The sequence below is a fragment of the Oncorhynchus keta genome, chromosome 9 (genome assembly GCF_023373465.1).
Source record: "Oncorhynchus keta strain PuntledgeMale-10-30-2019 chromosome 9, Oket_V2, whole genome shotgun sequence".
Taxonomy (NCBI): Eukaryota; Metazoa; Chordata; class Actinopteri; order Salmoniformes; family Salmonidae; genus Oncorhynchus; species Oncorhynchus keta.
The window spans coordinates 36,793,631-36,821,269 of NC_068429.1; the positions used below are offsets into that span (position 1 = coordinate 36,793,631).

General features: G+C 40.4%; 1 protein-coding gene across 1 annotated transcript; it reads left to right on the forward strand.

Moving 5' to 3' along the window:
* On the forward strand, positions 1–27,511 carry LOC118387691 (calcium-binding protein 7-like). Its single transcript, XM_035776310.2, has 5 exons — positions 1–1,122; positions 21,126–21,269; positions 21,405–21,517; positions 22,229–22,376; positions 24,433–27,511. Exons 1-5 carry the CDS (start codon positions 1,008–1,010, stop codon positions 24,555–24,557), a joined length of 645 nt encoding a protein of 214 aa, XP_035632203.1. The 5' UTR covers positions 1–1,007; the 3' UTR covers positions 24,558–27,511.
* The last annotated feature ends 128 nt before the right edge of the window (positions 27,512–27,639 follow it).

Below are 27,639 nucleotides of genomic sequence, written 5' to 3' on the forward strand. Positions count from 1 at the left end.
GTGTGCAGAGCAGACGGCTCGAGGAGGATCAACCTCAAAGATCCATCTGAAGACGCAGTGGGTCGCCCAGGAAATCCCTTGACAGTTGAATATTTTGACTACTCTAGTTCATAGTTTTGATGTTATTTCGTTTTTTTTTGTCTTGTTTTCTTTTCAATTAGAACGTTACAGACGAACATCTCTTCAATAGGCTTCCGGTAGAAGCTTTTTCGGGGCTATTAGTTAGGCTACTTACAGTTTTATCGACTGGTCTCCAGAAGTGAAGATAAAGGAAACGGAAAAGGAAAGTGTGAGAAGACGGAAGGCAATACATACCTTGTACAAAACAATGACCTGTAGGATTTAAACAAAAAATATATGTGTTCATGTTAATCCTATCAAACAGAAAATAGAAGTCTTCAGTCTAACAAATATGAAATGACATGCATTTCAAAGCCAGCGCAGACTTAAACTGCTCTCGAATTGGATTTGTAGTTTACACGTTTTTTTTATATATCTCGTTGTAGTTTATATTTTTGTATCATTATTTTATTCCCATATATGCGGAATAAAATATCTTGCAATGTGCGGATTAAAATAGTTGGTTTTGATGTAACAAAGATATTTGCTATGTTTATTTGAGACAATTAAATAGATAGAGTTACGACCAAAAATAAAGTTTCAGCAATATATCTAGTAGGCCTACTTGTGTCCTTCGGTAATTGTAATGCAAAGTTGATGTGACATATAGGCTACACAAGCACTCTTGATGTATAGGCATTACATGCATTGAAGACAAACGCAGAGACACCTGCCACTTTGTCCGGGACTTCGCGAGCTTCGAATCCGACACTGTTTTCTCCACAGGCTACACCAAAAAACAATAACGGTCAAGTGACAGAACCTAAACAGAGATCTTTTTTTCCGGTTGCAAAATGTTGTTCTCCAAAGTGGACTATAGCAAAGTTTCGGTCAGCAAACTACAGTGAGCTATATGAAGATCGAGACACAGATTTACCCTCGCAGAAATGCCAGTGCGAATGCCAGTGCGAACCACAAGGTTAATGTACAAGGGAAATTGCACTATTCCAGATATCCTATCATACCGGACCCCCATTAACCTGCCCGAGGATGAGGTGGAAGGTGAGTCATGATTATTATATCTATTGTTTCATGTCTTGCCTAAATCCATTCTGCATGTGGAGGATCGATACAGCCAGGTCAAGAAAATGACCCTTGCTTTAACGGTGCAATGAGTCACTCGATCTGAACCGTTCAGCACCCTGGAGAGCGCCCCGGAGAGCGCCCCACAGCTACGGGGCTAAATGTTAGCACATCACAATGGTCTCACATAAGAGCAGCAATTACAACTTTAAATGCACGCAGATTGCCCTAGTATGTTCTATCATACTTGTCTTGTTGACTCATTTACTTGTTCGTACATGTTCCCAGCTGTTAAAATTGCGGTATAAACATATGCCATTTACCAAACGTTTTTATCCAAAGCGACTTACGTGCATACCTTTTACTTATGGTTGGGAGACATCAGTTAGCACAACGTTTTTGTAATTGTTGTTAATAGTCTGTTTTGATGTAGTTCTACCATTTACAAAGAAATTTAAACCAAAGAGAATGTGTGCACAGCGGTCACTGCATCTCAGTGCTACAAACCCTGGTTCGTTTCCAGGCTTTATCACAATTGGCCTTGATTGTGAGTCCCATAGGGCGAGCACAGTTGGCCCAGCGTCGTCCGGGTTTTGCCGTTGTAGACAGTCATTGTAAATAAGATTTTTTTCTTAACTGGCTTGCCTAGTCAAATAAAGGTTAAATAAAAATCATAAAACAATTTATAAAACAAAAGGTTCTACCTAGAACCTAAAACAGTTCTTTGGCTGTCCCCATAGGTCGGAGAAACCGTTTGAAGGTTCCAGGTAGAACCATTTTGAGGATCCCTACATGGAACTCAAAAGAGTTCCACCTGGAAGAAAAAAGGGTTCTTCAATGGGGACACCCGAAGAACCCTTTAGAATACCCCTTTCTAAATGTTTTTTTCCTGTAGGCATGCCAATCTGAATGAGTGCTATGATGAACTATGATTTATTCCAAGGCTTACAGGCTTGGAAAGTATGCCTTGAATATTGCTAGACAATATTTGTTTGAAATTTGCTTGAATGGTCTTTGTATATCTTTGTAATGAATGAATTTTAAGGCGTTAACACCAATGACATACGACTTTTAATAGCCTTCTTTGTTTTTATTGCTCTATACAATATATTACATACTTTTGTTCACTTTCTAGCATTCAAAATAATAGATATATCTAAACCCCCAAAACATGTCACAACTGGAAGAAGCCAATTCGCTTAGCCTTATGTACCTTAAACAATGCATAAACATAATGTTTTGCAATATAAAGAACTTGTATGATGTTTTATCATTGACACACCGTTCAATATAACAAATAAAATAATGTATGACATGTAGGGTTGCACATTTTGGGGAATATTCAGAGGTGGAAACTTTCCTTGGGAATTAACAGGAATATATGGGAATTAATGGAAATATATGCAAATTAATATTAATACCATTTAAATGTCGATGTTTTTTGCATTGGATATATTTACCATATCACATGGAGACAGAAACATAAACCTTTTACCTTATCATAAGTAGACATAATTGCAAATTATTCAATTCCTCCAATAGAAATGTAAAAAATCCCAAAGCCCTTGCTTGGAAGTGTACTTCACCAGACTGCCAAGAACCTTGCCCTCATCCAGGCCAAGGCAGTGAGAAATGGTAGTGATGACACCATAGACCTTGTTGATCTCTGCACCAGACAGGATGTTCTTGCCAGCATACTTGGTCCAACATGTCTGCTGCGGCGTGTATGAGCTTCAGGCAGAAGTCTTCATGCTTTTTGATGTATTTCAGAACTGCAGTTTCCTCTGCTTGGAGCAACAGTGAAGTGGGCAGGGCAGTAGGGATGTATTCTCTTACATCTGCAAGCAGAGTCTTAACATCAGACAGGATGGCATTGTCTCCCTCAAACAGTGCAATGGCTATTGCTATAAGTTCCAGGAGTTTCAGGCTGCTTACCACTCTCTCTCAAAATACATCATCCAGGAGGATCCTCTTGATGGGGCTGTCCATATCAGCAGACTGTGATATAGCCATTTCTTGGAGAGACTCCTTCCCCTCCAGGAGACCGTCAAACATGATGACAACACCACCCCAACGGGTGTTGCTGGGCAGCTTCAATGTGGTGCTCTTATTCTTCTCACTTTGCTTGGTGAGGTAGATTGCTGCTATAACTTGACAACCCTTCACATACCTAACCATTTCATTGGCTCTCTTGTAGAGTGTATCCATTGTTTTCAGTGCCATAATGTCCTTAAGGAGCATATTCAATGCATGAGCAGCACAGCCAATGGGTGTGATGTGAGGGTATGACTCCTCCACTTTAGACCAAGCAGCCTTCATGTTTGTGGCATTGTCTGTCACCAGTGCAAATAGCTTCTATGGTCCAAGGTCATTGATGACTGCCTTCAGCTCATGTGCAATGTAGAGACCAGTGTGTCTGTTGTCCCTTGTGTCTGTGCTTTTGTAGAATACTAGTTGAGTGGAGATTATGTAGTTAATTAGCGATGACAGAAATACAGTCTGCTTTCGCTATGATTTGCTTGACCTTCACTTGAACTCTGTTGAACTCTGCATCCAGCAAATTAGTAGATAAAGTATGTTTGGTTAGAGGGGTGTATGCTGAGCGAAGGACATTCAGAAATCTCTTCGATACACATTGCACGTGAGCATCAGCGGTGAACAAGTTGCATACACAGTTCGAGCAAGATATTCATCAGCATTTCTCTGACTACGTTACTCCATTGAGTCAAAAAAAAACTTCTGATTCCAGGAGGACCATGAGCTGTTGCTATCGATAAGGTGTCTGATTCATCATGTTCACCTCGAATAGAAGTAGAGGGACTTTGTCAGAGGTTGCTTGTTGTGAGCGCTGAGGGAACTTTATGCACTTGGCCAGATGATGCTGCATCTTTGTTGCATTCTTCACATATGATTTGGCACAATATTTGCAAATGTACAAAGGTTTTCCTTCCACATTAGCTGCAGGGAAATGTCCTCTCTTACATGTACCCCTGAGAATCAGCTGTACATGTAATGGAAGAGTGCACTGCACATGCAGAGAGTTGCAATTCCATTGAATTGGGGATAGATTAACCAAAATATATCATAAGACCTAGAATTGCCTTACGTGTATCCCACAAAAAAGGTACACTGTTATAAGCTAACTTTTTTGATGAATTTTAGCTAAATTCCCGGGCTTAACTTCACATGGAAAAATTCTCGGAAATTCTCCGGAAGGTTCCCAAATCTTTGCAACTCTAAATGATGTGTAACTATTTGTCATTTTAATGTGTTCTTCATGGTTGCAAAGGCAAAGGACCCAAATGCCAAGAACACCCACATAATGATACTTATAGTGACTCTATACACTCCTGTTTCAAAGACAACTTGTTGGACCCACATCTTCCAAATCTTTGTTATGTCTAGCAGTACATGGAATAGCTCTCACTCAATATTAATGATTTGATCAATCTTCCGTATCTTGCAAAACATTATTGATTCAGACTGCCTGTGAGTAAGCATGTGTATGTTACAGATATTATATATTTCAACAGCAATCACTCAATTAACTCCATTAATCAGATAAACACATTATTTATTGAAGCCCCTGTCTATTTCCCACTCCAAGTTACAGTATTTCCTTTGGAGGCCACCCAGCATCCACAGAGTGTATCTATCTGCCTACTCTAATAACGTTTCTGAGGTAATTCAATTAAAGGTATGACTTATAATTAATGCATTGGTGCTGCAGGGAAGGGACATATAGAGTAAAAATCAGGAGACAGATGATATCACCAAGTGTAACTGTGTAGCAGGATAAAAAACAAACAATTCCACCGGCATTTCCTGAGAGAACATAAAGTAGCAACGACGAGCCGACACTCCAGAATATAACCTGTGTATGTATGTCTGTCTTTTCCAGATCTGAATCACAGAGAACAAAGTACTTACAATTCAAATGGAAGAAAAAAAACACTTGGCAATTATGAACTTTTTCACACTTTAAGAAAAGAACAGTTGTTGAAGTACAATCCAGTGGGACGTGACCCTGAAGTAGAGGACATTGTGCCTTTCAGTCCGTATGTGTTGCATGGTACGGCATTGGAACTCACAATCTGTGATGACTGCTGATGATGATGTGTGTGACTCACAGCAGCCAATAAGAAGTGGATATATTCATGACATTGGCTGCTTTTCTGAAGGTCATTGATGATTGACAGCAGAATGTGACATGGAGGATTGAATGCTACCTGGAAGCACCAGATGATAATGAAAAAAGCTGCATGGTGAATTCTGAAAACAAGTGGCTCATGGTGGAGATGTGTGAACTAAATACATAGATATTAAAACAATCAACAGTAAAATACAAATCCCTTTAGTTAGGGATTGATTGACATTGATGCATTATTGTTCTAGTTCACGTTAGTTTTGTTGACAGAGGTTGCAAACCATAGAGAACCTATGGGTTTAGGGTAATATAGAACCTAGTCTTCCACAGTAGATTTGGTCCTGGGTTACGAGATTAACCATATATCACAACTCGAGACTATTATTCATTTACTACTCCAGGAAGAATGGGCTGTGTAGTTAAATTCATAGGGGATGTTTTCATTTTAAAAAGACAGATTCTAAAGTTCACATGGTAACACAATCTCCCTGGCCTTTGATGTCCAGCTGCATCTCAGCAGAGGGATCATTTAAGAGATCCTCTGTCTGGCATTGGGTAAAAAACAACACTCTGCCTGAATATAGTAGCATTCTTCCTGTCTGAAAGGGCAGTTTGGTGGTTCTAGCAATGATGAGATCCACATACAATACAACACAACACAACTTTATTATTCCCCAAGGGGCAATTCCTTCCGGGCTGACATGGTGCTTCAAACAGGACAAACACACACTGACAGTGTAAAACATCAATAGAAACCCTTATTAAGGCATCAGTTCAGGGTGCATAGTGCAATTTAAGAAACTTAACGTTAATGGCATTCACAGTTCTTAATTAATTGTAGGGCTAAACTATCTCTAGAATAGTCCATCAGACTTCCTTAATGTTCCTATTAACCATGTGGATGGCCTCGGGCACAAACGAGGCCCTGCATGAAATAGAATGTGTTTTCATACATTTCGGGAAAGTTGAGAGTGGAGATTTTGTTGTTGTAACATCCCAATCAAAATCTGTTTAAAGGCTAGTGTTTTTGGAGCAAAGTCAACAAGAAGTAAAATAGAGATGACAGTCAGATCAGATATGGCTGAGTCTTTCACAAAGAATAATGAAATTCCTATTTCTGCTGTTAGTTGGTCGCCCTGGCCCCAGATCTGGCCAAGCTGTCTCGCCCTAAAATTCCATCGTTGCTTTGAGCAACTTATTTGGCATGGAGAAAAAACTAGCTGTTGAGGGACTGAGACTCTAATCAAAAGACCAACCATGACGGGGCCCAACTCATAGAATTAGATCAAAACAAAAATGCCCAAGATGCCATATGTTGCAGGTGGAGTGCCAGCCAAAGGACAGTGCAGCAGGCAGAGCTCTGCAGCAAATCATTAACTTATTGAGGAAGCCATTTGACTGCTGTTTACTCATTGAGGATCATCCAATGTAACAGGCACAGTGAGCTGTCCAAATTCAGACAGGGGGGTGGAAAAGGGACAGGCTGATTATGAGGGGAAAGACTTGATAAAATTTGCACAGGAGCCAATTGTCTTTTTTCCTGAAATAATTGGCTTGTGTTTTTGGCTGGGTGGCTGGCTGGCTGCTGTGACTGATTACACTGTAATACTGCACTGTGCAAGTTCCAATATGAAAACCTGCGTGCTCCTTGAAGATAACACAGCAATGTGTTAATATGATAATTGTGACATTTACATTTTCTCACCAAAATTACAATTATTATAGTTGTTATATGACAAAAAAACATTTACCAAAATAATGCATTTAAAAATTCAAATACATTTTTAAATATGTAGTGGGGAGGTGCACCTATATTCAACATCAGTGAAAACAAACGGGAATAGGGATTTAAGAGAATTGCACTTTTTTATTATTCTCCCCAATCCCTAGTCCCTACAAACAAGAGTCAACTCCTCAAAATAATCAGGCTGCATAGTTAATTCAAGTGTACCTCGACAACTATTGCATAGTCAGGAAAGTGTTTTTAACTGCCAGTTGTGGCACTTGAACATGTCTGCCGAGCTAGATAAGACTGGTGGTTCGCCCACACAGCACTGACTTCCTTAGAATGAGGACCCAGGTCTCGGTCTCTCCCCACCCTCTTCCTGTTTGTCAACGCACAACTGACGGAGCCTGCAAACCTTATTTATAGATCACAGCATGTCAGAGAATCCCCCAGACACCAGGCATTGGAGTAGGGCTCAGATCACTTTCCACTTTGTATGCAAAAGCTATCTTCATGCATGGTTACAAATTGGAAGAGGTTGCAGTAAGCACCTCATATAAAGGAGAGGGAGGCTTCCGTCTCTACTATCTGTAAACCTGCAAATCGATTAGTCTACTATTATATTTGATACAATGTTAACATTTGACAGAGACCCACAAACCTCTAGTCCCCCATTAGCTGATTCCCACACAGTACCAAACACACAGTTGAAACACAGTGGACTCTAATCAGGATATAATAGAGTGCATACATACAGGTGTAGGATCTTAATTTGACCAGTATTGTCAACAGCAAAATAATCCTGCAGCAACAGGATTTGAATGTTTAGTCCATAATGTTGCTTGATCGGTGGTTAAACTATTAGCTGGTCAAAATGAGGCTCCATGAAAAGTGTGAAACTGTTAATATAACCATGTGTTAGTGAATGTATGTAAATAACGAAGCTCATCTGCAGGAAAACTCTCAGTAACAAAAGAGTGATCAAATTAAGATCTTCCATCTGTAATAGAAAGAATCATCAGCATTATATTGAGCAAGATTTACAAGCTGTTCTAAGTGCTATAGAACAAAATGGCATAGCATTGTTTGAACAAACTATAACACTGTAGTATATAGTGCTGTTCTCATCAAACACTGTTACCCTGATCACTTACTGTATGTAGCTGGGTAATTCCTAGAATGGGGAATCCTATGCGAAATGTTGACATATGGTAAGCAGTAGTGTCCCAATGGACTCACCAGCAGTTTAAATTAGTACCATTGAGGCTTTTCCTCTCATTTGCAGGGTCCCAGAATACTGTGAACTATGAGGTGGTTTCCTCACCTTACCTCACCACCACTGTGAAGAGATCAGCTCTGCTATATCTCAGCAGACAGGTTGTACTGCAATTCCCATGGCACATCAGAAGAAGCTCAGTCTCTTGTAGTATCTGTAAACCTGACGAGATAACCCGGGATTAGTCATAACAGAGATGGAATGGAGATTGTGATCATTTGTTGACGCGCTCTAGGCTTACAGTAAGCTATTTGAAGAGGAGGGCTCTTCTCTCTCTCTCTCTTAGATGCAGCCTCACTGAATGCAGAACCAATGTCACAGTGCGAGTTCAGCTGTATTATCATAAAAAGAAAAGCCTGTTGAATGATAGAGAAGTCTCATGAAATGGATGAGCAGCCCACTGGGCACACCATGTCATTTCAACATTGATAATTTGGTAATATTTAGTTGAGACGTTATTCAATGAGAGTACAACCTATATTCACCCACTCAGAAAGACAGCCAAAAGTTAGTTGAATTACCAATGTGTTGTCACTATGTTTTCAACCATCTAAAAGCACAACCAAATTCCAATGGAAAAACAATGTCTGGTTTTTAGGTTAGTTGTAACCCAAATGTCAATCACTGCACTTTCAACAAATTACAAATTAAAAGCACAGTAAAGTTCAAATGGGAAAACAATGTCAGCTATTTTGTTTAATTATACAACAGATTCTGTTATCACTGTGCTTAATCTAATATCAGAACCAAATGACCTGGATTGCAGTTGAGATTACATTCAAAGTTTACATGGTCCAAGTGATCAATGCCGTTCGAGATTCTGGGCAGATTATTACAGCAATTGTGAAAATCTCTTCAGAGCTGTGATGACCAATGCATGGTATCTTAAACATGCACAAAGCTGTATTAAGGCCCTTACTCACACGCTTTACAAAATTACGTAAGACATTTTAAGTTACAGTAACCTCAAAATGTGGTCATGGATGTGTTACTCATTTTAAGGTTGAATGTTAAATTAGTTTGCAAGATAGCCTTAACTTTAGGCTATTTACTGTATTACAAAAGTAGGATTGAATTATGTTTGGTTGATAACTCAACCAAATATCAACATTTAAAGGAGATGTATCTACTGCTTGGATAGTTCCATCTGAGTCACTGGCTTAATCCCATTCTTTAACTTTTATTTTAATCTGAAATCAACCAGAGCTTGAAACCCTAGGCCTATTGTATTGTCTATTTTTTTGTGAATTCTGGGTTGAATTTAGCTGAATAGCTGTGGATGACTGCAATTGCTATAAAGGCCTAAACAGCATCATTGATGATATACTGTATGAGTGAGAAATTAACCTACCCTTTGGAATGACTTTGATAGCAACAGTGAATCTATTTAGTTGGAGTGGAGATCTCTCAACAATTATTCTCACAATAGCACATTGATAATAGACAGTGACAAATAAGCAAGGCTGTTCTTGGATAAAACCCTGGATGGGAGACTAAATGGTAGCTGTAGATATAGTGGCTTGTGAAAGTATTCACCCCCTGGGCATTTTTCCTATTTTGTTGCCTTACAACATGGAATTAAAACATATTTTTGGGGGGGTTTGTATCATTTGATTTACACAACATGCCTATGACTTTGAAGAATCATTTTTTATTTATTTATTGTGAAACAAACAAGAAATAAGACAAAAAACAGAAAACTTGAATGTGCATAACTTTTCAGCCCCCAGTAATTACAGCTGCAAGTCTCTTGGGGTGTGTCTCTATATGCTTGGCAGATCTAGCCACAGGGACTCTTGCCCATTCTTCAAGGCAGAACTGCTCAAGCTCCTTGAAGTTGGATGGGTTCCGCTGATGTACAGCAATCTTTAAGTCACACCACAGATTCTCAATTGGATTGAAGTCTGGGCTTTGACTAGGCCATTCCAAGACATTTAAATGTTTCCCCTTAAAAAACTCAAGTGTTGTTTTAGCAATATGCTTAGGGTCATTGTCCCAGTCTCAAATCTTTTGAAGACTGAAACAGTTTTCCCTCAAGAATTTCCCTGTATTTCGTGCCATCCATCATTCCTTCAATTCTGACCAGTTTCCCAGTCGCTGTCGATAAAAACACCCACACAGCATGATGCTGCCACCACCATGCTTCACCTTGGGGGATGATGTTCTCGGGGTGATGAGAAGTGATGGGTTTGCGCTAGACATAGCGTTTTCCTTGATGGCCAAAAAAGCCATTTTAGTCTCATCTAACCAGAGTACCTTCTTCCATATGTTTGGGAAGACTCCCACATGCCTTTTGGTGAACACCAAACGTGTTTACTTATTTTTTTCTTTAAGCAATGGCTTTTTTTCTGGCCACTCTTCCGTAAAGCCCAGCTCTGTGGATTGTACAGCTTAAAGTGGTCCTATGGACAGATACTCCAATCTCAGCTGTGGAGCTTTGCAGCTCCCTCAGTTTTATCTTTGGTCTCTTTGTTGCCTCTCTAATTAATGCCCTCCTTGCCTGGTCTGTGAGTTTTGGTGGGCGGCCTTCTTTTGGCAGGTTTGTTGTGGTGACATATTTTTTCACATTTTTAATAACGGGGCTCCGTGGGATGGTCAAAGTTTCGGATATTTTTAATAACCCAACCCTGATCTGTACTTCTCCACAACTTTGTCCCTTACCTGTTTGGAGTGCTCTTTGGTCTTCATGGTGCTGCTTGCTTGGTGGTGCCCCTTGCTTAGTGGTGTTACAGGCTCTGGGGCCTTTCAGAACAGGTGTATACCGTGGTGCAAAAAAGTATTTAGTCAGCCCCCAATTGTGCAAGTTCTCCCACTTAAAAATATGAGAGAGGCCTGTAATTTTCATCATAGGTACACTTCAACTAAATCACATTGTAGGATTGTTCATGAATTTATTTGCAAATTATGGTGGAAAATAAGTATTTGTTCATCTACAAACAAGCAAGATTTCGGTCTCTCACAGACCTGTAACTTCTTCTTTAAGAGGCTCCTCTGTCCTCCACTCGTTACCTGTATTAATGGCACCTGTTTGAACTTGTTATCAGTATAAAAGACACTTGTCCACAACCTCAAACAGTCACACTCCAAACTCCACTATGGCCAAGACCAAAGAGCTGTCAAAGGCCACCAGAAACAAAATTGTAGACCTGCACCAGGCTGGGAAGACTGAATCTGTAATATGTAAGCAGCTTGGTTTGAAGAAATCAACTGTGGGAGCAATTATTAGGAAATGGAAGACATATATGACCACTGATAATCTCCCTCGATCTGGGGCTCCACGCAAGATCTCACCCCGTGGGGTCAAAATGATCACAAGAACGGTGAGCAAAAATCCCAGAACCACACGGGGGGACCTAGTGGATGACCTGCAGAGAGCTGGGACCAAAGTAACAAAGCCTACCATCAGTAACACACTACGCCACCAGGGACTCAAATCCTGCAGTTCCAGACGTGTCCCCCTGCTTAAACCAGTGCATGTCCAGGCCCGTCTGAAGTTTGCTAGAGAGCATTTGGATGATCCAGAAGAAGATTGTGAGAATGTCATATGGTCAGATGAAACCAAAATATAACTTTTTGGTCAAAACTCAACTCGTTGTGTTTGGAGGGCAAAGAATGCTGAGTTGCATCCAAAGAACACCATACCTACTGTGAAGCATGGGGGTGGAAACATCATGCTTTGGGGCTGTTTTTCTGCAAAGGGACCAGGACGACTGATCCGTGTGAAGGAAAGAATGAATGGGGCCATGTATCGTGAGATTTTGAGTGAAAACCTCCTTCCATCAGCAAGGGCATTGAATATGAAATGTGGCTGGGTCTTTCAGCATGACAATGATCCCAAACACACCGCCCGGGCAACCAAGGAGTGGCTTCGTAAGAAGCATTTCAAGGTCCTGGAGTGGTCTAGCCAGTCTCCAGATCTCAACCCCAAAGAAAATCTTTGGAGGGAGTTGAAAGTCTGTGTTGTCCAGCAACAGCCCCAAACCATCACTGCTGTAGAGGAGATCTGCATGGTATTGAGATAAACTTTTGTTATTGACCAAATACTTATTTTCCACCATAATTTGCAAATAAATTCATTAAAAACCCTACAATGTGATTTTCTGGATTTTCTTTCCTCATTATGTCTGTCATAGTTGAAGTGTACCTATGATGACAATTACAGGCCTCTCTCATATTTTTAAGTGGGAGAACTTGCACAATTGGTGGCTGACTAAATACTTTTTTGCCCCACTGTATGTACTGAGATCATGTGACAGATCATATCTTTATTTAACTAATTATATGACTTTTGAAGGTAATTGGTTGCACCAGATCTTATTTAGGTAGGTTTCATAGCAAATTGGATGAATACATATGCACGCACCACTTTTCAATAAAAAAAAATAAAAAGTTAAATAAGTTTTTTTTTTCATGTCACTTCACCAATTTTGACTATTTTGTGTATGTCCATTACATGAAATCCAAATAAATCTACATTTAAATTACAGGTTGAAATGCAACAAAATAGGAAAAATGCCAAATGGGGTGAATACTTTTGCAAGGCACTGTAGATCAATTCTCCAGTAGAAGGTGCTGCCCACCCAGCCTATTTAAAAAAATATTTTTTCATAGTGGATTTAAAGTTGAAGATCTGATCTTATTTTAAAGGTACAAATAATTCAACATTATCACGTTTCAGGTAAGACCCAAATGTAGACTGTGTTGAAGTAACAATGTTTATTACAGCAACGGGGGCAGGCAAATGACAGGTCAAGGCAGGCAGGGGTCGGTAATCCAGAGTAGTGGGGCAGAAGGTACAGAACGTCAGGCAGGCTCAGTGTCAGGGTGGGCAGAAAAGGTAAAAAAACGGGAAAACCAGGAACAATCAATGATTAGGAACAGAGGTAAAAAGCCTGGTAGTCTTGACGAAACAAAACAAACTGGCAACAGACAAACAGAGAACACAGGTATAAGTACCCAGGGGATAATGGGGAAAATGGGCGACACCTGAGGGGGTGGAGACAAGCACAAGGACATGTGAAACAAATCAGGGTGTGACAAACATATTCTATATAAAGTATGTATGTGTTGAAATGTGGTTGCCATGATGAAATGTCACCCTCAAAAACAACAATTGATTAACTTTTTACAAATCCTATGTATTCTTCACGTAGATTACACGTCACAATACTTGACAAACTATGTTGAAAAATGTTGATTCAACCAGCTTGTGCACAGTGGGAGGTCTATATAAAAAATATATCTGACACCAGCTTCAGCAAATACAGTGAGATGGCTGTGAATAAAGTAATTTAATCTTTGATAGATGTATGCACAACCAAAGAGGCTTTTAAATATTTGACGACCATATAAACACCATTATCAGTCAGTTGGCTCCACACAGTCTAGCTATTTTTTTCCCATTTTGGTTTCATTGTCGTTAGTCATCGGTTGGGAAAGCATTAGGGACAGTGCAGAATACAGCTATATCGCCCATACAAGAGCTACAAGCCGAGTGAGACAGATGAGCAGAAAAAACTGTCCTCCTCAGAGAGAGAACCAATGGTCCTGAGGCACTGGGGAAGACTAGAGCTCATGCTCAGAGGTTATCTTGTTTTTCAAGGGGAACGGCGCGTGATCCCCTTTCTGAGCTTGCTACACCAGAAATGGTTTATTTCTGCTCTATTCAATAAAGAGCAGATTGATCGAGGAGGTTTTAATACACATCTAGATTGGAATCTTTTTTTAAGTGACTTCCAGGTGGAAATGGAGGAATTGACTTAGAATGTAAATTAATTCTACAATACTGGAATGTGGTTTGGTGTGTATTCATAGTGCTGTCACTGCTCAGGAATGTCAGCAATGCCAAAGATCAGTCTTGTACTGTGAGCATTAATAATTGTAGACGACATGAGACTTCAACTCCAGTCAATGATCTGCAGCTGTGCAATGACTTTGAAAAAAATGGACAGGCGCAGGCAGCAAGCTAGACTTTGTCATTTTACGTTCTTGAAGCAACAGACCATGACTTTAACTCAATACCTCTACAGCTAACTTTGGAACTAACTTTGCAAAAAAATATGTTTGAAATTAAATCAGGATATGCCAAGGAACCTAAAAGGCGTTCAAGTGTAACTCTCCTTGGAACAGGACCGATGCGGCGGCCATACCCTTGACATTTAATGAAGAACTAAGACAAATCAAAATTACAAACTCATTTTCCAAGGTGGTCCTAGTCAAGAATCTATGACCCTCAACCTCTCTCACTCATTAATAACTCATTCCTAATCATATCTGACAAAGAGCCAAGGTCACTGGCTACCAAAACCATACCTTTATATTCAGTATTTGTCAATGAACATATGTGTATATCAGTGGGGCTGTGCTGAAATAGTAAAGAAGTACAAACAAAAATAAGTGATGTATTGCTGCCCACATAACAGTCAGTCACTGGTGACTGTCTCTACAGCCACAACACTCCAAGGGGTGTTGCATTTGTCATTCTGATGGCATCATATCTCAACAGTAAATGACAACAAGAGTTGGCACTATATGAGCTATGAGACAATTGTTCAATCACACCCATTGGTCAGGTGGAAGTAGGACATTGGTTGCTATTATTGTTGTGAGGCATTGAGCAGGGCTGAATGATGTCTGATGGCCAGGGCGATGTGACCCCATCTCTCTGTTAGAGCTCATGGGATGTCAGTCTGACTGATGCAAAGACTTGAAATCCCAAATAGGGTTATGTGAGACTTGTGAGGGAGGAGGAGGAGGGGGGGGGGATCTCTCTTTCAGTGAGATGATGAAGGAAAGACAAAGGTGATAACCTGACAGCAGATCAAACAGAGCCAACAAACAGAGCCACACAGGAGGGAGATGAAAAATAAACAAACAAACATCAGCCTAGCTGTCTGCTTCCAAGAGAACACACTAAACAATGATTTTATTGGCAAAGGACTGTCAACGCAAGCTATTGAGCCACTCCTTTTATTGTTTTAACCGCCTATCTCTATCATTGTATGTGGTGAAAACCTCATTATTATCACAAACTGTTTATTACAATGAGGCCCTGGTATTTGTATCAACCTTCCTTATACAGCCAAGAGTAGAGAAATCCATAAAACTACTTGGTACACTCGGCTGTCCCCATAGAATAACCCTTTTTGGTTCCAGGTGGAACTGTTTTTAGTTCCAGGTAGAACTTTTTGGGGTTTCATGTAGAATTCTCTGTGGAAAGGGTTTTACATCGAACCCAAAGGAGTTCTACCTGGAACCAAAAAGGGTTCAGGCTCAGGTTGAACTGTTTTTGGTTCCAGGTAGAACCCTTTTTGGTTCCAGGTAGAACTATTTAGGGTTTCATGAAGAATTCTCTGTGAAGGGGGTTTACATGGAACCCAAAATACTTCTACCCAGACCCCAAAGACTTCTACCCAGACCCCAAAGACTTCTACCCAGACCCCAAAGACTTCTACCCAGACCCAAAAGACATCTACCCAGACCCCAAAGACTTCTACCCAGACCCCAAAGACTTCTACCCAGACCCCAAAGACTTCTACCCAGACCCCAAAGACTTCTACCCAGACCCCAAAGACTTCTACCCAGACCCAAAAGACTTCTACCCAGACCCCAAAGACTTCTACCCAGACCCCAAAGACTTCTACCCAGACCCAAAAGACTTCTACCCAGACCCAAAAGACTTCTACCCAGACCCAAAAGACATCTACCCAGACCCAAAAGGGCTCTACCTGCGTAACAGTTTGCTTCCATCTCTCTCCTCACCACTACCTTGATTCAAACCAGCAACCCTCTGCATACATCAACAACTGACACCCTCAAAGGATTGTTACCTATTGCTCCACAAAATCCACGGCCCTTGGAGAGCAAGGGAAACAACTACTTAAAGGCCTCAGAGCGAGTGACGTAACCAATTGAAACACTATTAGCGCGCACCCCACTAACTAGCTAGCCATTTCACACCGGTTACAACTGGAACCAAAAAGTGTTCTTCAAAGGGTTCTCCTATGGGGACAGTCAAAGAACCATTTTAGGTTGTAGATAGTACCTTTCTTTCTAAGAGTGTACGGAAAAAGATAACCTTGGCAATGGCATATTAATCTCCATCATACATAGGATGTGATAACTGAACAATAGCTATCAAAACAACTTACTCATTGATTTGACTATTATAAAAATCATTAATCATAGTTTTCCTTTGATGTGCTTTCTGGGAAGCATAACAGTTTGCTATAAAAGCACTCACTGTAATTGTAACGTGTGATTTGTCTTGATCCTGCTGTTGTGTCCCAGAGCAGTAAGTTCAGTCTGACCCTGTCCGCAGAATAGTTGGCGCTCTGCCTATGGTTAGGGACACACAGACACATTTCTTTTCAGTCCTCAGTACACAAAATAGGTTCCGATATGCCTTTTATCAATTGCAAACATTTAACAGAAGGTTAACACATGAATGCAAGTGCTCAAAGTATTCATCACAACTAAAGTAATGGGAGTCTCGACTAATTTGTTTGCATGCTATTACTATTACTATTACCATTCTCCTGTCAAATGGAACTGAGTTTGTGGTGTCTAATTACTTCACTATATTGTAAATCAGACCCCATGCATGTTTTATAGTGGATGCTGTGGAGGTATTTGATGATTGATCCCACAAGCCAAATCCTTCGGACTTTGTCTCAGCTCACTAAATATAAATGGCCTATGGCCACTCAGTTGCTCATTGTTTCACAGTAAACATTATTATGCATTCAGCAGGGGAATATAGAATCCAGTTCCCCGAAACACATGCTCCACTTTGCAGTTAGTCGTTTTCAAACCCGTTGAGTCTTGTTAAATTAAGTAACTGCAATATTTAAAACCTATTTTGGATTAGAAGGCTTATTTGCCAACAAATGTGGATTTAAATTGGCACAAGTTGAGGGAAAACAGCCTATGTACAATTTGCATGGATTGTGTACAGATTTAGTATAGCGTTTTGATTTAATTTGTATACCTCATTTGAGCACAGTATTGTTGAAGTTTGGTGTGCTGAAATCTGATATGAATGTATGCTTCTACACCTTCTACACCATACTTCTATACCTGCATTGCTTGCTGTTTGGGGTTTTAGGCTGGGTTTCTGTACAGTACTTTGAGATATCAGCTGATGTAAGAAGGGCTTTATAAATACATTTGATTTGATTTGATGTATGCATAATTGCCTCGCCTGGTTCACCAACTATTTCTCAGATAGAGTTCAGTGTGTCAAATCGGAGGGCATGTTTTCCGGACCTCTGGCAGTCTCTATGGGGGTTAAATTCTCGGGACGATTCTTTTCTCTGTATATATCAACGATGTTGCTCTTGCTGCTGGAGATTCTCTGATCCACCTCTACGCAGACGACACCATTCTGTATACATGCCCTACCACTGAGGAAGTACAGTTCCCGCTCAGCCCAGTCAAAACTGTTCGCTGCTCTGGCCCCCCAATGGTGGAACAAACTCCCCCACGACGCCAGGACAGCGGAGTCAATCACCACCTTCCGGAGACACCTGAAACCCCATCTCTTTAAGGAATACCTAGGATAGGATAAAGTAATCCTTCTCACCCCCCCTCACCCCCCTTAAAAGATTTAGATGCACTATTGTAAAGTGGCTGTTCCACTGGATGTCATAAGGTGAATGCACCAATTTGTAAGTCGCTCTGGATAAGAGCGTCTGCTAAATGACTTAAATGTAATGTAAATGTAAATACATCTGGCCCTTCTTTGTACACTGTGCTAACAAACCTCCAAACGAGCTTCAATGCCATACAACATTCCTTCCGTGGCCTCCAACTGCTTTGAAATGCTAGTAAAACGATGTGCATTGCTCTTCAACCGAATGCTGCCCGCACCCTCCTGCCCGACTAGCATCACTTCTCTGGACGGTTCTGACCTAGAATACAGTATGTGGACAACTACAAATACCTAGGTGTCTGGTTAGACTGTAAACGTTTCTTCCAGAGTCCCATCAAGCATCTCCAATCCAAAATTAAATCTGGAATCTGCTTCCTATTTCACAACAAAGCCTCCTTCATTCATAATGCCAAACATACCCTCATAAAACTGACTATCCTACCCATACTTGACTTCGGCGATGTCATTTACAAAATAACCTCCAACACTCTACTCAGCAAACTGGATGTACAGTCGTGGCCAAATGTTTTGAGAATGACACAAATATTAATTTTCACAAAGTCTGCTGCCTCAGTTTGTGTGATGGCATATACTCCAGAATGTTATGAAGAGTGATCAGATGAATTGCAATTCATTACAAAGTCCTTCTTTGCCCTGCAAATGAACAACAACAAAAAATTCCACTGCATTTCAGCCCTGCCACAAAAGGACCAGTTGACATAATATCAGTGATTCTCTCGTTAGTAGTGTTGACGAGGATAAGGCTGGAGATCACTCTGTCATGCTGATTGAGTTTGAATAACAGACTGGAAGCTTCAAAGGAGGGTGGTGCTTGGAATCATTGTTCTTCCTCTGTCAATCATGGTTACCTGCAAGGAAATACGCACCATCAGCATTGCTTTGCACAAAAAGGCAAGGCAAGGATATTGCTGCCAGTAAGATTGCACCTAAACCAACCATTTATTTGATCATCAAGAACTTCAAGGAGAGTTGTGAAGAAGGCTTCAGGGCGCCCAAGAAAGTCCAGCAAGCGCCAGGACCGTCTCCTAAAGTTGATTCAGCTGCAGGATCGGGGCACCACCAGTACAGAGCTTGCTCAGGAATGGCAGCAGGCAGGTGTGAGTGCATCTGCATGCACAGTGAGGTGAAGACTTTTGGAGGATGGCCTGGTGTCAAGAAGGGCAGCAAAGAAGCCACTTCTCTCCAGGAAAAACATCAGGGACAGACTGATATTCTGCAAAAGGTACAGGGATTGGACTGCTGAGGACTGGGGTAAAGTCATTTTCTCTGATGAATCCCCTTTCCGATTGTTTGGGGCATCCGGAAAAAAAGCTTGTCCGGAGAAGACAAGGTGAGCGCTACCATCAGTCCTGTATCATACCAACAGTAAAGCATCCTGAGACCATTCATGTGTGGGGTTGCTTCTCAGCCAAGGGAGTGGGCTCACTCACAATTTTGCCTAAGAACACAGCCATGAATAAAGAATGGTACCAACACATCCTCCGAGAGCAACTTCTCCCAACCAGGAACAGTTTGGTGACGAACAATGCCTTTTCCAGCATGATGGAGAACTTTGCCATAAGGCAAAAGTGATAACTAAGTGGCTCGGGGAACAAAACATCGATATTTTGGGTCCATGGCCAGGAAACTCCCCAGACCTTAACCCCATTGAGAACTTGTGGTCAATCCTCAAGGGGCGGGTGGACAAACAAAAACCCACAAATTCTGACAAACTCCAAGCATTGACTTTGCAAGAATGGGCTGCCATCAGTCAGGATGTGGCCCAGAAGTTAATTGACAGTATGCCAGGGCAGATTGCAGAGGTGTTGCAAAAGAAGGGTCAACACTGCAAATATTGACCCTTTGCATCAACTTCATGTAATTGTCAGTAAAAGCCTTTGACACTTGTGAAAAATATCTAAAGACACTGAAGCAGCAAACCTTGTGGAAATTAATATTTGTGTCATTCTCAAAACTTTTCTAACTTTAAGCATCAGCTGTCAGAGCAGCATAGCGATCACTGCACCTGTATACAGCCAATCTGTAAATAGCACACCCAACTACCTCATCCACATATTATTACTTACCCTCTTGCTCTTTTGCACCCCAGTATCTCTACTTGCATATCATCATCTGCACATCTATCACTCCAGTGTTAATGCTAATGTCACAACTTCTGCCGAAGTTGTTTCCTCTCCTCGTTCGGGCGGTGTTCGGCGGTCAACGTCACCGGTCTTCTAGCCATTGCCGATCCATTTTTCATTTTCCATTTGTTTTGTCTTGTTTTCCCAAACACCTGGTTTTCATTCCCTCATTACGAGTTGTGTATTTAACCCTCCGTTCCCCCCATGTCTTTGTGTGGTATTGTTTGTTGTAAGTGCTTGTGCACATGTTGACTGGTGCACGTTGGGTACCCATGTTATTTTCTTGATGCCGTTGGTTTTGGAATTAAACTGCTCCAGCTATTACCTAGTTCTGCTCTCCTGTGTCTGACTTCCCTGCCACCAGTTACGCACCCCTTACAGCTAAATTGTAATTATTTTGCCTCCATGGTCTATTTATTGCCTACCTCCCTACTCTTCTACATTTGCACACACTGTACATAGATTTTTCTATTGTGTTATTGGCTCAGCCTTTATTTGTGGATCTTCTTATGCACACATTTCTCAATAGTGATGTACTGTATCTAGGTAAACTCCAGGTCAAGGATATTTCACACCTGATCTAAACAAACTTATCAAGCCCTTTACCATTTTGATGAGGATTTTGTGTATTTTCTCTAAGATCTGGTATGGAAACTATTCCAAACCCCCAAGCTACTGCTAATAGGCTTGTAGCCTCTCATCATGTGCTAAAGTATTCTGTTTGAAGTGAAAAAGGTACAGTTGGCATCAAATATGCAAAACTTCCTGTCTCTCTGCTGTTTGATGCAAATACACACTCAGAGATTTAAAGCTCTACAAATTCAGCTGAGCAATACAAATATCAGCCAACTAGCAGCAATAAGATATGAACCTAAAGCCACCTTACTCTAAGTCTGAGCCTTATTAACAGTTATCTGTGGGTAGTTTGAAAGGTCAGAACAGCTATGTTGTGTGGTGGGGAAATCTGAACTTCCCATTAGTACATCAGACTAGTCTCAACCCTCCTATCTGAGTTTTGTTCCTTCATTACTCCACAGAGATCCGTGAGGCCTTCAAGGTGTTTGACCGAGATGGAAACGGATACATCTCAAAGCAGGAGTTGGGGGTGGCTATGCGGTCACTGGGATACATGCCCAATGAGGTGGAGCTGGAGATTATTATCCAAAGGCTGGACATGGATGGTGAATCACAAACACACACAATTTTAAATGCTGTTCACTGAGATCATTCAAGATAAGGCCTTTGCTCCATTACATGTGTAAAAGTGTCTGACTGACCGACATATTGACTAAATATCCACACTCCTATCCCTGCAGGTGATGGCCAGGTTGACTTCGAGGAATTTGTTGCACTGCTTGGACCTAAACTTATTGCTGCTGGGATGCCTGATAAGTTCCATGGGGCGGACTTTGACTCAGTATTTTGGAAGGTATCTGCTATCACCCCACTCATCTACCTCCTTCTCCTCTTTCTTTATCAGAGCTAATTATGGCTTAATATTTCCTCATTGGAGTGAGATGATTTTCCTGAGGGCTTTCAAAGCTTTTGTGATTATAAACCACAGTCAGTCTAATTAAAATTACCATAAAGACATGATAGGAGCTAAATAATCATTAAAGAGAGGGCAATTCCACTGTGGTTATGACATCACGTATTATATTCCTAATTGCCGTTGCAAGCGTTCCCCGGAGATTCAAATTTCTATTCAATTTATTCATGAGAGAGAGAGTCTATTCCAGAGCCATGTTCAAACAATTAAAACAAACACTTTATTAGTTGCTTTATCGTTTAAATTCTTCATCACTGTGATGAATGGATCATTACATTGGATGTCATAATAGTCAGGAGGCTGTTCATGATTTTAAACGTTATAGCAGTACAAAGAATTCATATCTAAAAAAGCTCCAGGCTAATCAAAATGTATGTTTTTCCAAATGAAATGTGTGAAATTTGATATAACATAATCCATTAATGGAAATGTATTCACCACAACTGTGTCGGTGATGGGATGGGATAGAAACCTTTGCACCACCTCTAGTTGTCTTACATAGAAATGCTCCTCTGTGTAACCTTGCTCAAACATTGATATGCAGACAGATACCTGTGCTCAAGTGTTTGTGTCTGGTACTGTGTCCCCCAGTGTGACATGTCGAAGCTGACAGTGGATGAGCTGAAGAGGCTACTGTATGACACCTTCTGTGACCACCTCACCATGAAAGACATTGAGAACATCATCATGACCGAAGAGAGCCACCTGGACAGTCAAGCGTGCCAAGTGGACATTGACAGTAAGAGGTTTCAACCACTATCAATAAGTGTGACCGGTGTAGGTTGTCCCTTCGTTGTGTTTTGATCGGCTTACAGTTGACCAAACAATCAGGGCTAGTGTTGATCTTTTAGTCTATGATAACGACAGGACAAACTTCCATAAACAAATGCTGTGCTGCTCTTACAGTTGAAGTCAGAAGTTTACATACACCTTAGCCAAATACATTTAAACTCAGTTTTTCACAATTCCTGACATTTAATCCTAGTAGAAATTCTCTGTCTTAGGTCAGTTAGGTTTACCACTTTATTTTAAGAATGTGAAATGTCAGAATAATAGCAGAGAGAATTATTTATTTCAGCTTTTATTTCTTTCATCACATTCCCAGTGGGTCAGAAGTTTCTACATACACTCAATTAGTATTTGGTAGCATTGCCTTTACATTGTTTAACTTGGGTCAAACATTTCAATTAGCCTTCCACAATAAGTTGTGTGAATTTTGGCCCATTCCTCCTGACAGAGCTGGTGTAACTGAGTCAGGTTTGTAGGCCTCCTTGCTCGCACATGCTTTTTCAGTTCTGCCCACACATTTTCAATAGGATTGAGGTCAGGGCTTTGTGATGGCAACTCCAATACCTTGCCTTTGTTGTCCTTAAGCCATTTTGCCACAACTTTGGAAGTATGCTTGGGGTCATTGTCCATTTGGAAGATCCATTTGCGCCCAAGCTTTAACTTCCTGACTGATGTCTTTGAGATGTTGCTTCAATATATCCACATAATTTCCTTCCTCATCATGATGCCATCTATTTTGTGAAGGGCACCAGACCCTCTTGCAGCAAAGCACACCCACAACATGATGTTGCCGCCCCCATGCTTCACGGAAATAACAAAATAACAAAGAGAAACGACCGAAAACAGTTCTGGCTGGTGCAGACACACAACAGAAAACAGAAAACAATCAATCACACACGAAACACAATAGAAAACAGGCTACATAAATATGGTTCTCAATCAGGGACAACGATTGTCAGCTGCCTCTCGGGCTTCCTTTCCAGCCGTGTTCCCTCAAAGTGCTGGCTCCCTTTACCTACTGCCTCCGCTCTCCTGGCTGCCTCCATCTGTTCCCATGGGAGGCGATCCCTTCCAGCCAGGATCTCCTCCCATGTATAGCAACCCGTGCCTCCCAGAATGTCCTCCCATGTCCATTCCTCCTTATAGCGCTGCTCCTGCTGCTGCTGCCTGTACCACGCTGCTTGGTCCTTTGGTGGTGGGTGTTTCTGTAACGGCTGTCGTCGTGGAAGAAGGTGAGGACCAAGGTGCAGCGTGGTAAGTGTTCATGATTTTTAATAATAATCCAAAACTGAATAACAAAACAACAAAGAAACAACCGAAACAGTTCAGTCTGGTGCAGAAACACACAAAGACTGAAAACAAACACCCACAAAACCCAGGTGGAAAAAGGCTATCTAAGTATGATTCTCAATCAGAGACAACTAACGACACCTGCCTCTGAGAACCATAACAGGCCAAACTCAAAAACCAACATAGAAAAACAAACAGACTGCCCACCCCAACTCACGCCCTGACCATACTAAAACAAAGACAAAACAAAGGAACTAAGGTCAGAACGTGACACTCTGTCAGGAGGAATGGGCCAAAATTCACCCGACTTATTGTGGGAAGCTTGTAGAAGGCTACCCGAATCGTTTGACCCAAGTTAAACCATGTAAAGGCAATGCTACCAAATACTAATTGAGTGTATGTAAACTTCAGACCCACTGATAATGTGATGAAATAAATAAAAGCTGAAATTAATCATTCTCTACTATTATTCTGAGATTTCACATTCTTAAAATAAAGTGGTGATCCTAACTGACCTAAGACAGGGCATTTTTACTAGGATTACATTTCAGCATTTGTATATTAAAAAAAAGGTGTTTAAATGTATTTGGCTAAGGTGTATGTAAACTTCTGACTTACACTGTACATATACAGATCTGGCGTTTTCTCGCTCTGACGTTCTCTCTATCTACATATACAGTATATAACTCTCTCTGACCTTCTCTCTATCTTCACAGCCAGCCCAACACAACAGAAGCACACATGTGTGCGGAAGAGCCTGATTTGTGCCTTCGCCTTTGCATTTATCATCAGCGTAATGCTTATTGCAGCTAACCAGATGCTTCGTAGAGGTATGAAGTAGAACGCCCCGTCCTCCACTACCAGAAGGGTTGTTTCCTTTGTTATCCTTTCACACTCAACCCAGTGACTAAGCATAGACAAATTGAACTGATAGATAGGAACCAGAGACATATATTTACTGACCATTCTGTCCTGAGATCCATTTAGAGCCAAAACACAGACTGAACACCCTGATACCAAAACTGTCAACTGGACTAATGGTTATAGGCCAGGAACCTGAGGAACAAAATGTCTTGTTTACCCTTCACCATTAGTTTCAGATGTCCTGAAGGTTACCACCAAACACACTGTATCATACACAAAAAGAAAGAACAAATACTAAGCAATTATACAATCTCTTTGATTCAACTCAACATAATGTTGCCCTATACCATTCACAAGGTAATTTATTAGCCTTCTATTTCCTATGAGATAAATGAGTAAAGCTGTAGTGTCTGTGCTCTATTGCTAACCATGTTGTCTGAAACATATCAACATTACTAGTGTATATCATGTGGCATTACAGCCTGCCCTTGCAAAGCACGTAGCCAACGGCATTTTTTTCCCTGCATACATTTGTATTCAACAGCACATAAAGAACATGCACAGTACATACACAACATAACTCTGCAGTACCAACGGCAGTTTCTAAAGAAAGTATCCTACCTGTTGTAGAGAAGGAATTTAGAGATGTGGAGATATCATTTGGGGAATTTAGAGATGTGGAGATATCATTTGGGGAATTTAGAGATATCATTTGTGGAATTTTGTAGAGAAGGAATTTAGAGATGTGGAGATATCATTTGGGGAATTTAGAGATGTGGAGATATCATTTGGGGAATTTAGAGATATCATTTGTGGAATTTTGTAGACACAGATAATAATAGTTATCATCAGCAAACCTGAGATGCATCTGCCAATCTCTATCTCTTGAGTCACTGTTCCGATTGCTGGCTCACCCCAATTCTCCTTCTAAACACACAGCACATGTACATGTAAATAATACCACGTAGTATGACTTGTGTACTTCCTCTGTGGTGTTTAACTTCAAAGTCAGATGTATTTATTGAAATGATTATGCAAATGATAGTAATTATTGCAAAAAAGTACACCGTAGATTAACGTTTTGTGTAAATATTTCTATTCTGTGAATGTGGAGACAGTTTCAAAGGACATTTAAACATATTTTTCGTTTGGCTTCTGACATGGTCCACCAAAAACAACATTAAGCTATTGTTTAGATGGTTCTATTTTCTTTACAGAAGAAGAGATACTTTATATCAAAGATCAAGATATCAAGAATGCAAACATATACTTTTTTTTTTTAAATGAGGGTTCTTATGTATGATTCCCAGGTTTACTGAAACATCATTCTAACACATTTAGTAACCTGCTAATTGCCATGTACTTAAATTTGACATTTTGCTCTTTTGTCATATTTCTTTTTTAGAAATCTATGTTGTCTCCTTATCATATATGAAGAATTTAACTATCATTTTAATGAAATGCTATATATATTCTCTTGCTCTTTTTATCACAAGCTGAATCAAGTCTGTATCATACCAGAAAATAGTATATCAAATAATGAAAAAGAACAGGGCTTGCAATAGTCTACCTTGATGAGGGTGACAAAATGTTGCTTGGTTATCTGTTCATATATGAGAAATAACTATTTGACATTATATGGATTTGCGCAAATGTGAAATAGCCAGTGTAATAGACAATACATACAAAAATAGCAAAGCAATGATATTGTATATGACCGATGTTACATTGCATTAATGAGGAGAGATATGTTAATGTACAGTTTGTTGAGAGTGATCTGATGTTTTTTCATATCCCTCAATGTGTTGTCATATGAAGCAGTTTTGTTCTCTATATGTGACTGTGATTTTCATCAAGTCAAACATAGTGCAGCTCTGATACTTTGTGCCAAACGCGGGGGGAAATGCACATATCAATCATTTCAGAATAACATGTTTTAGGGATCGAATATTCTTGATAGAAACATAACTTGCAAACAAATGCATTTCTTATCAGAAAGAAATGTCTTGCAAATAAAAACTAACGCAATATACTGTATACTGTATGGACATGGTGTATAGAAATGACCTCTCATGTGAACCTTCAAGTGTCCTCGCACTGTCTGTTGTTGCCTTTGGTTGAACTTTCCAAGGCATTCTTTCAGCATCAGTAATCTCATCCTATGCACTGTAACTGCACTGTACCCGTCACCACATCAAATATACATTTATAAACATGATGTCTGGATGCATGTTGTCCAATAAACAAACACAAATGTAATAGCCTTGTCAAATGTTGTTTTCATACCTACCGTACGGATCCTGTAACTTTTAAGGGAACAGACATGAGTATTGTAATGTTTTAAGCTCTAGTGTGTACAAGTCTCCTACGCCGCGCAAGCGTTCACACGCCACATCTATTTCTATGGGCACAAGCACTGTTTATGACACAAACTGTTCACACCCCTCTTGTTGGTGGAGAATATTGCAGGTTCAAAGCTTATTTCCTGAAATTCTACACATTTTGTCATGGGGTGCAAAGAAAACTTTGCAGTTTTTAAAGCAGATTTGCTTGCAATTCTATACATTTTGCCATGTCTAATATGTTTTCATGTGTTATTTGAGTGACAAAAAAATTACAACAATATGTATGGGCTAAAAAACAAAATAAAAAAAAACGTTAGCTGACATGGGCAAGTTGACCTGGACATTTCTAACAAGTTATAAATATCTCTCTAAGGTATGCCATTGACTAGCATAACAAGAAGAACTGGTGATGCACTACCCAATTTTGAAATTGCACCTTGTGCATTCTACTATTACAACTTTCAAGAGTACGTTTAAAGCCGGACTGAGTTCCTGAACAAAAAAAAAAAAACAATTATTATTCCTATGAGATAAATGAGTAAAGCTGTAGTGTCTGTGCTCTATTGCTAACCATGTTGTCTGAAACATATCAACATTACTAGTGTATATCATGTGGCATTACAGCCTGCCCTTGCAAAGCATTTTTTTCCCTACATATATATATGATTGTAATTTTGTGTGGGTGAGGAGACCCCGCGCCACCCCTGCCGACCC

Excerpts from the sequence above, each read along its gene's own strand:
- LOC118387691 (XM_035776310.2), top strand. The coding sequence starts at position 1,008 with ATGCCAGTGCGAATGCCAGTGCGAACCACAAGGTTAATGTACAAGGGA. Across the intron at positions 21,518-22,228 it reads TTGACTCAGTATTTTGGAAG|TGTGACATGTCGAAGCTGAC; the intron begins GTATCTGCTATC and ends TGTGTCCCCCAG. Across the intron at positions 22,377-24,432 it reads GTGCCAAGTGGACATTGACA|CCAGCCCAACACAACAGAAG; the intron begins GTAAGAGGTTTC and ends CTATCTTCACAG.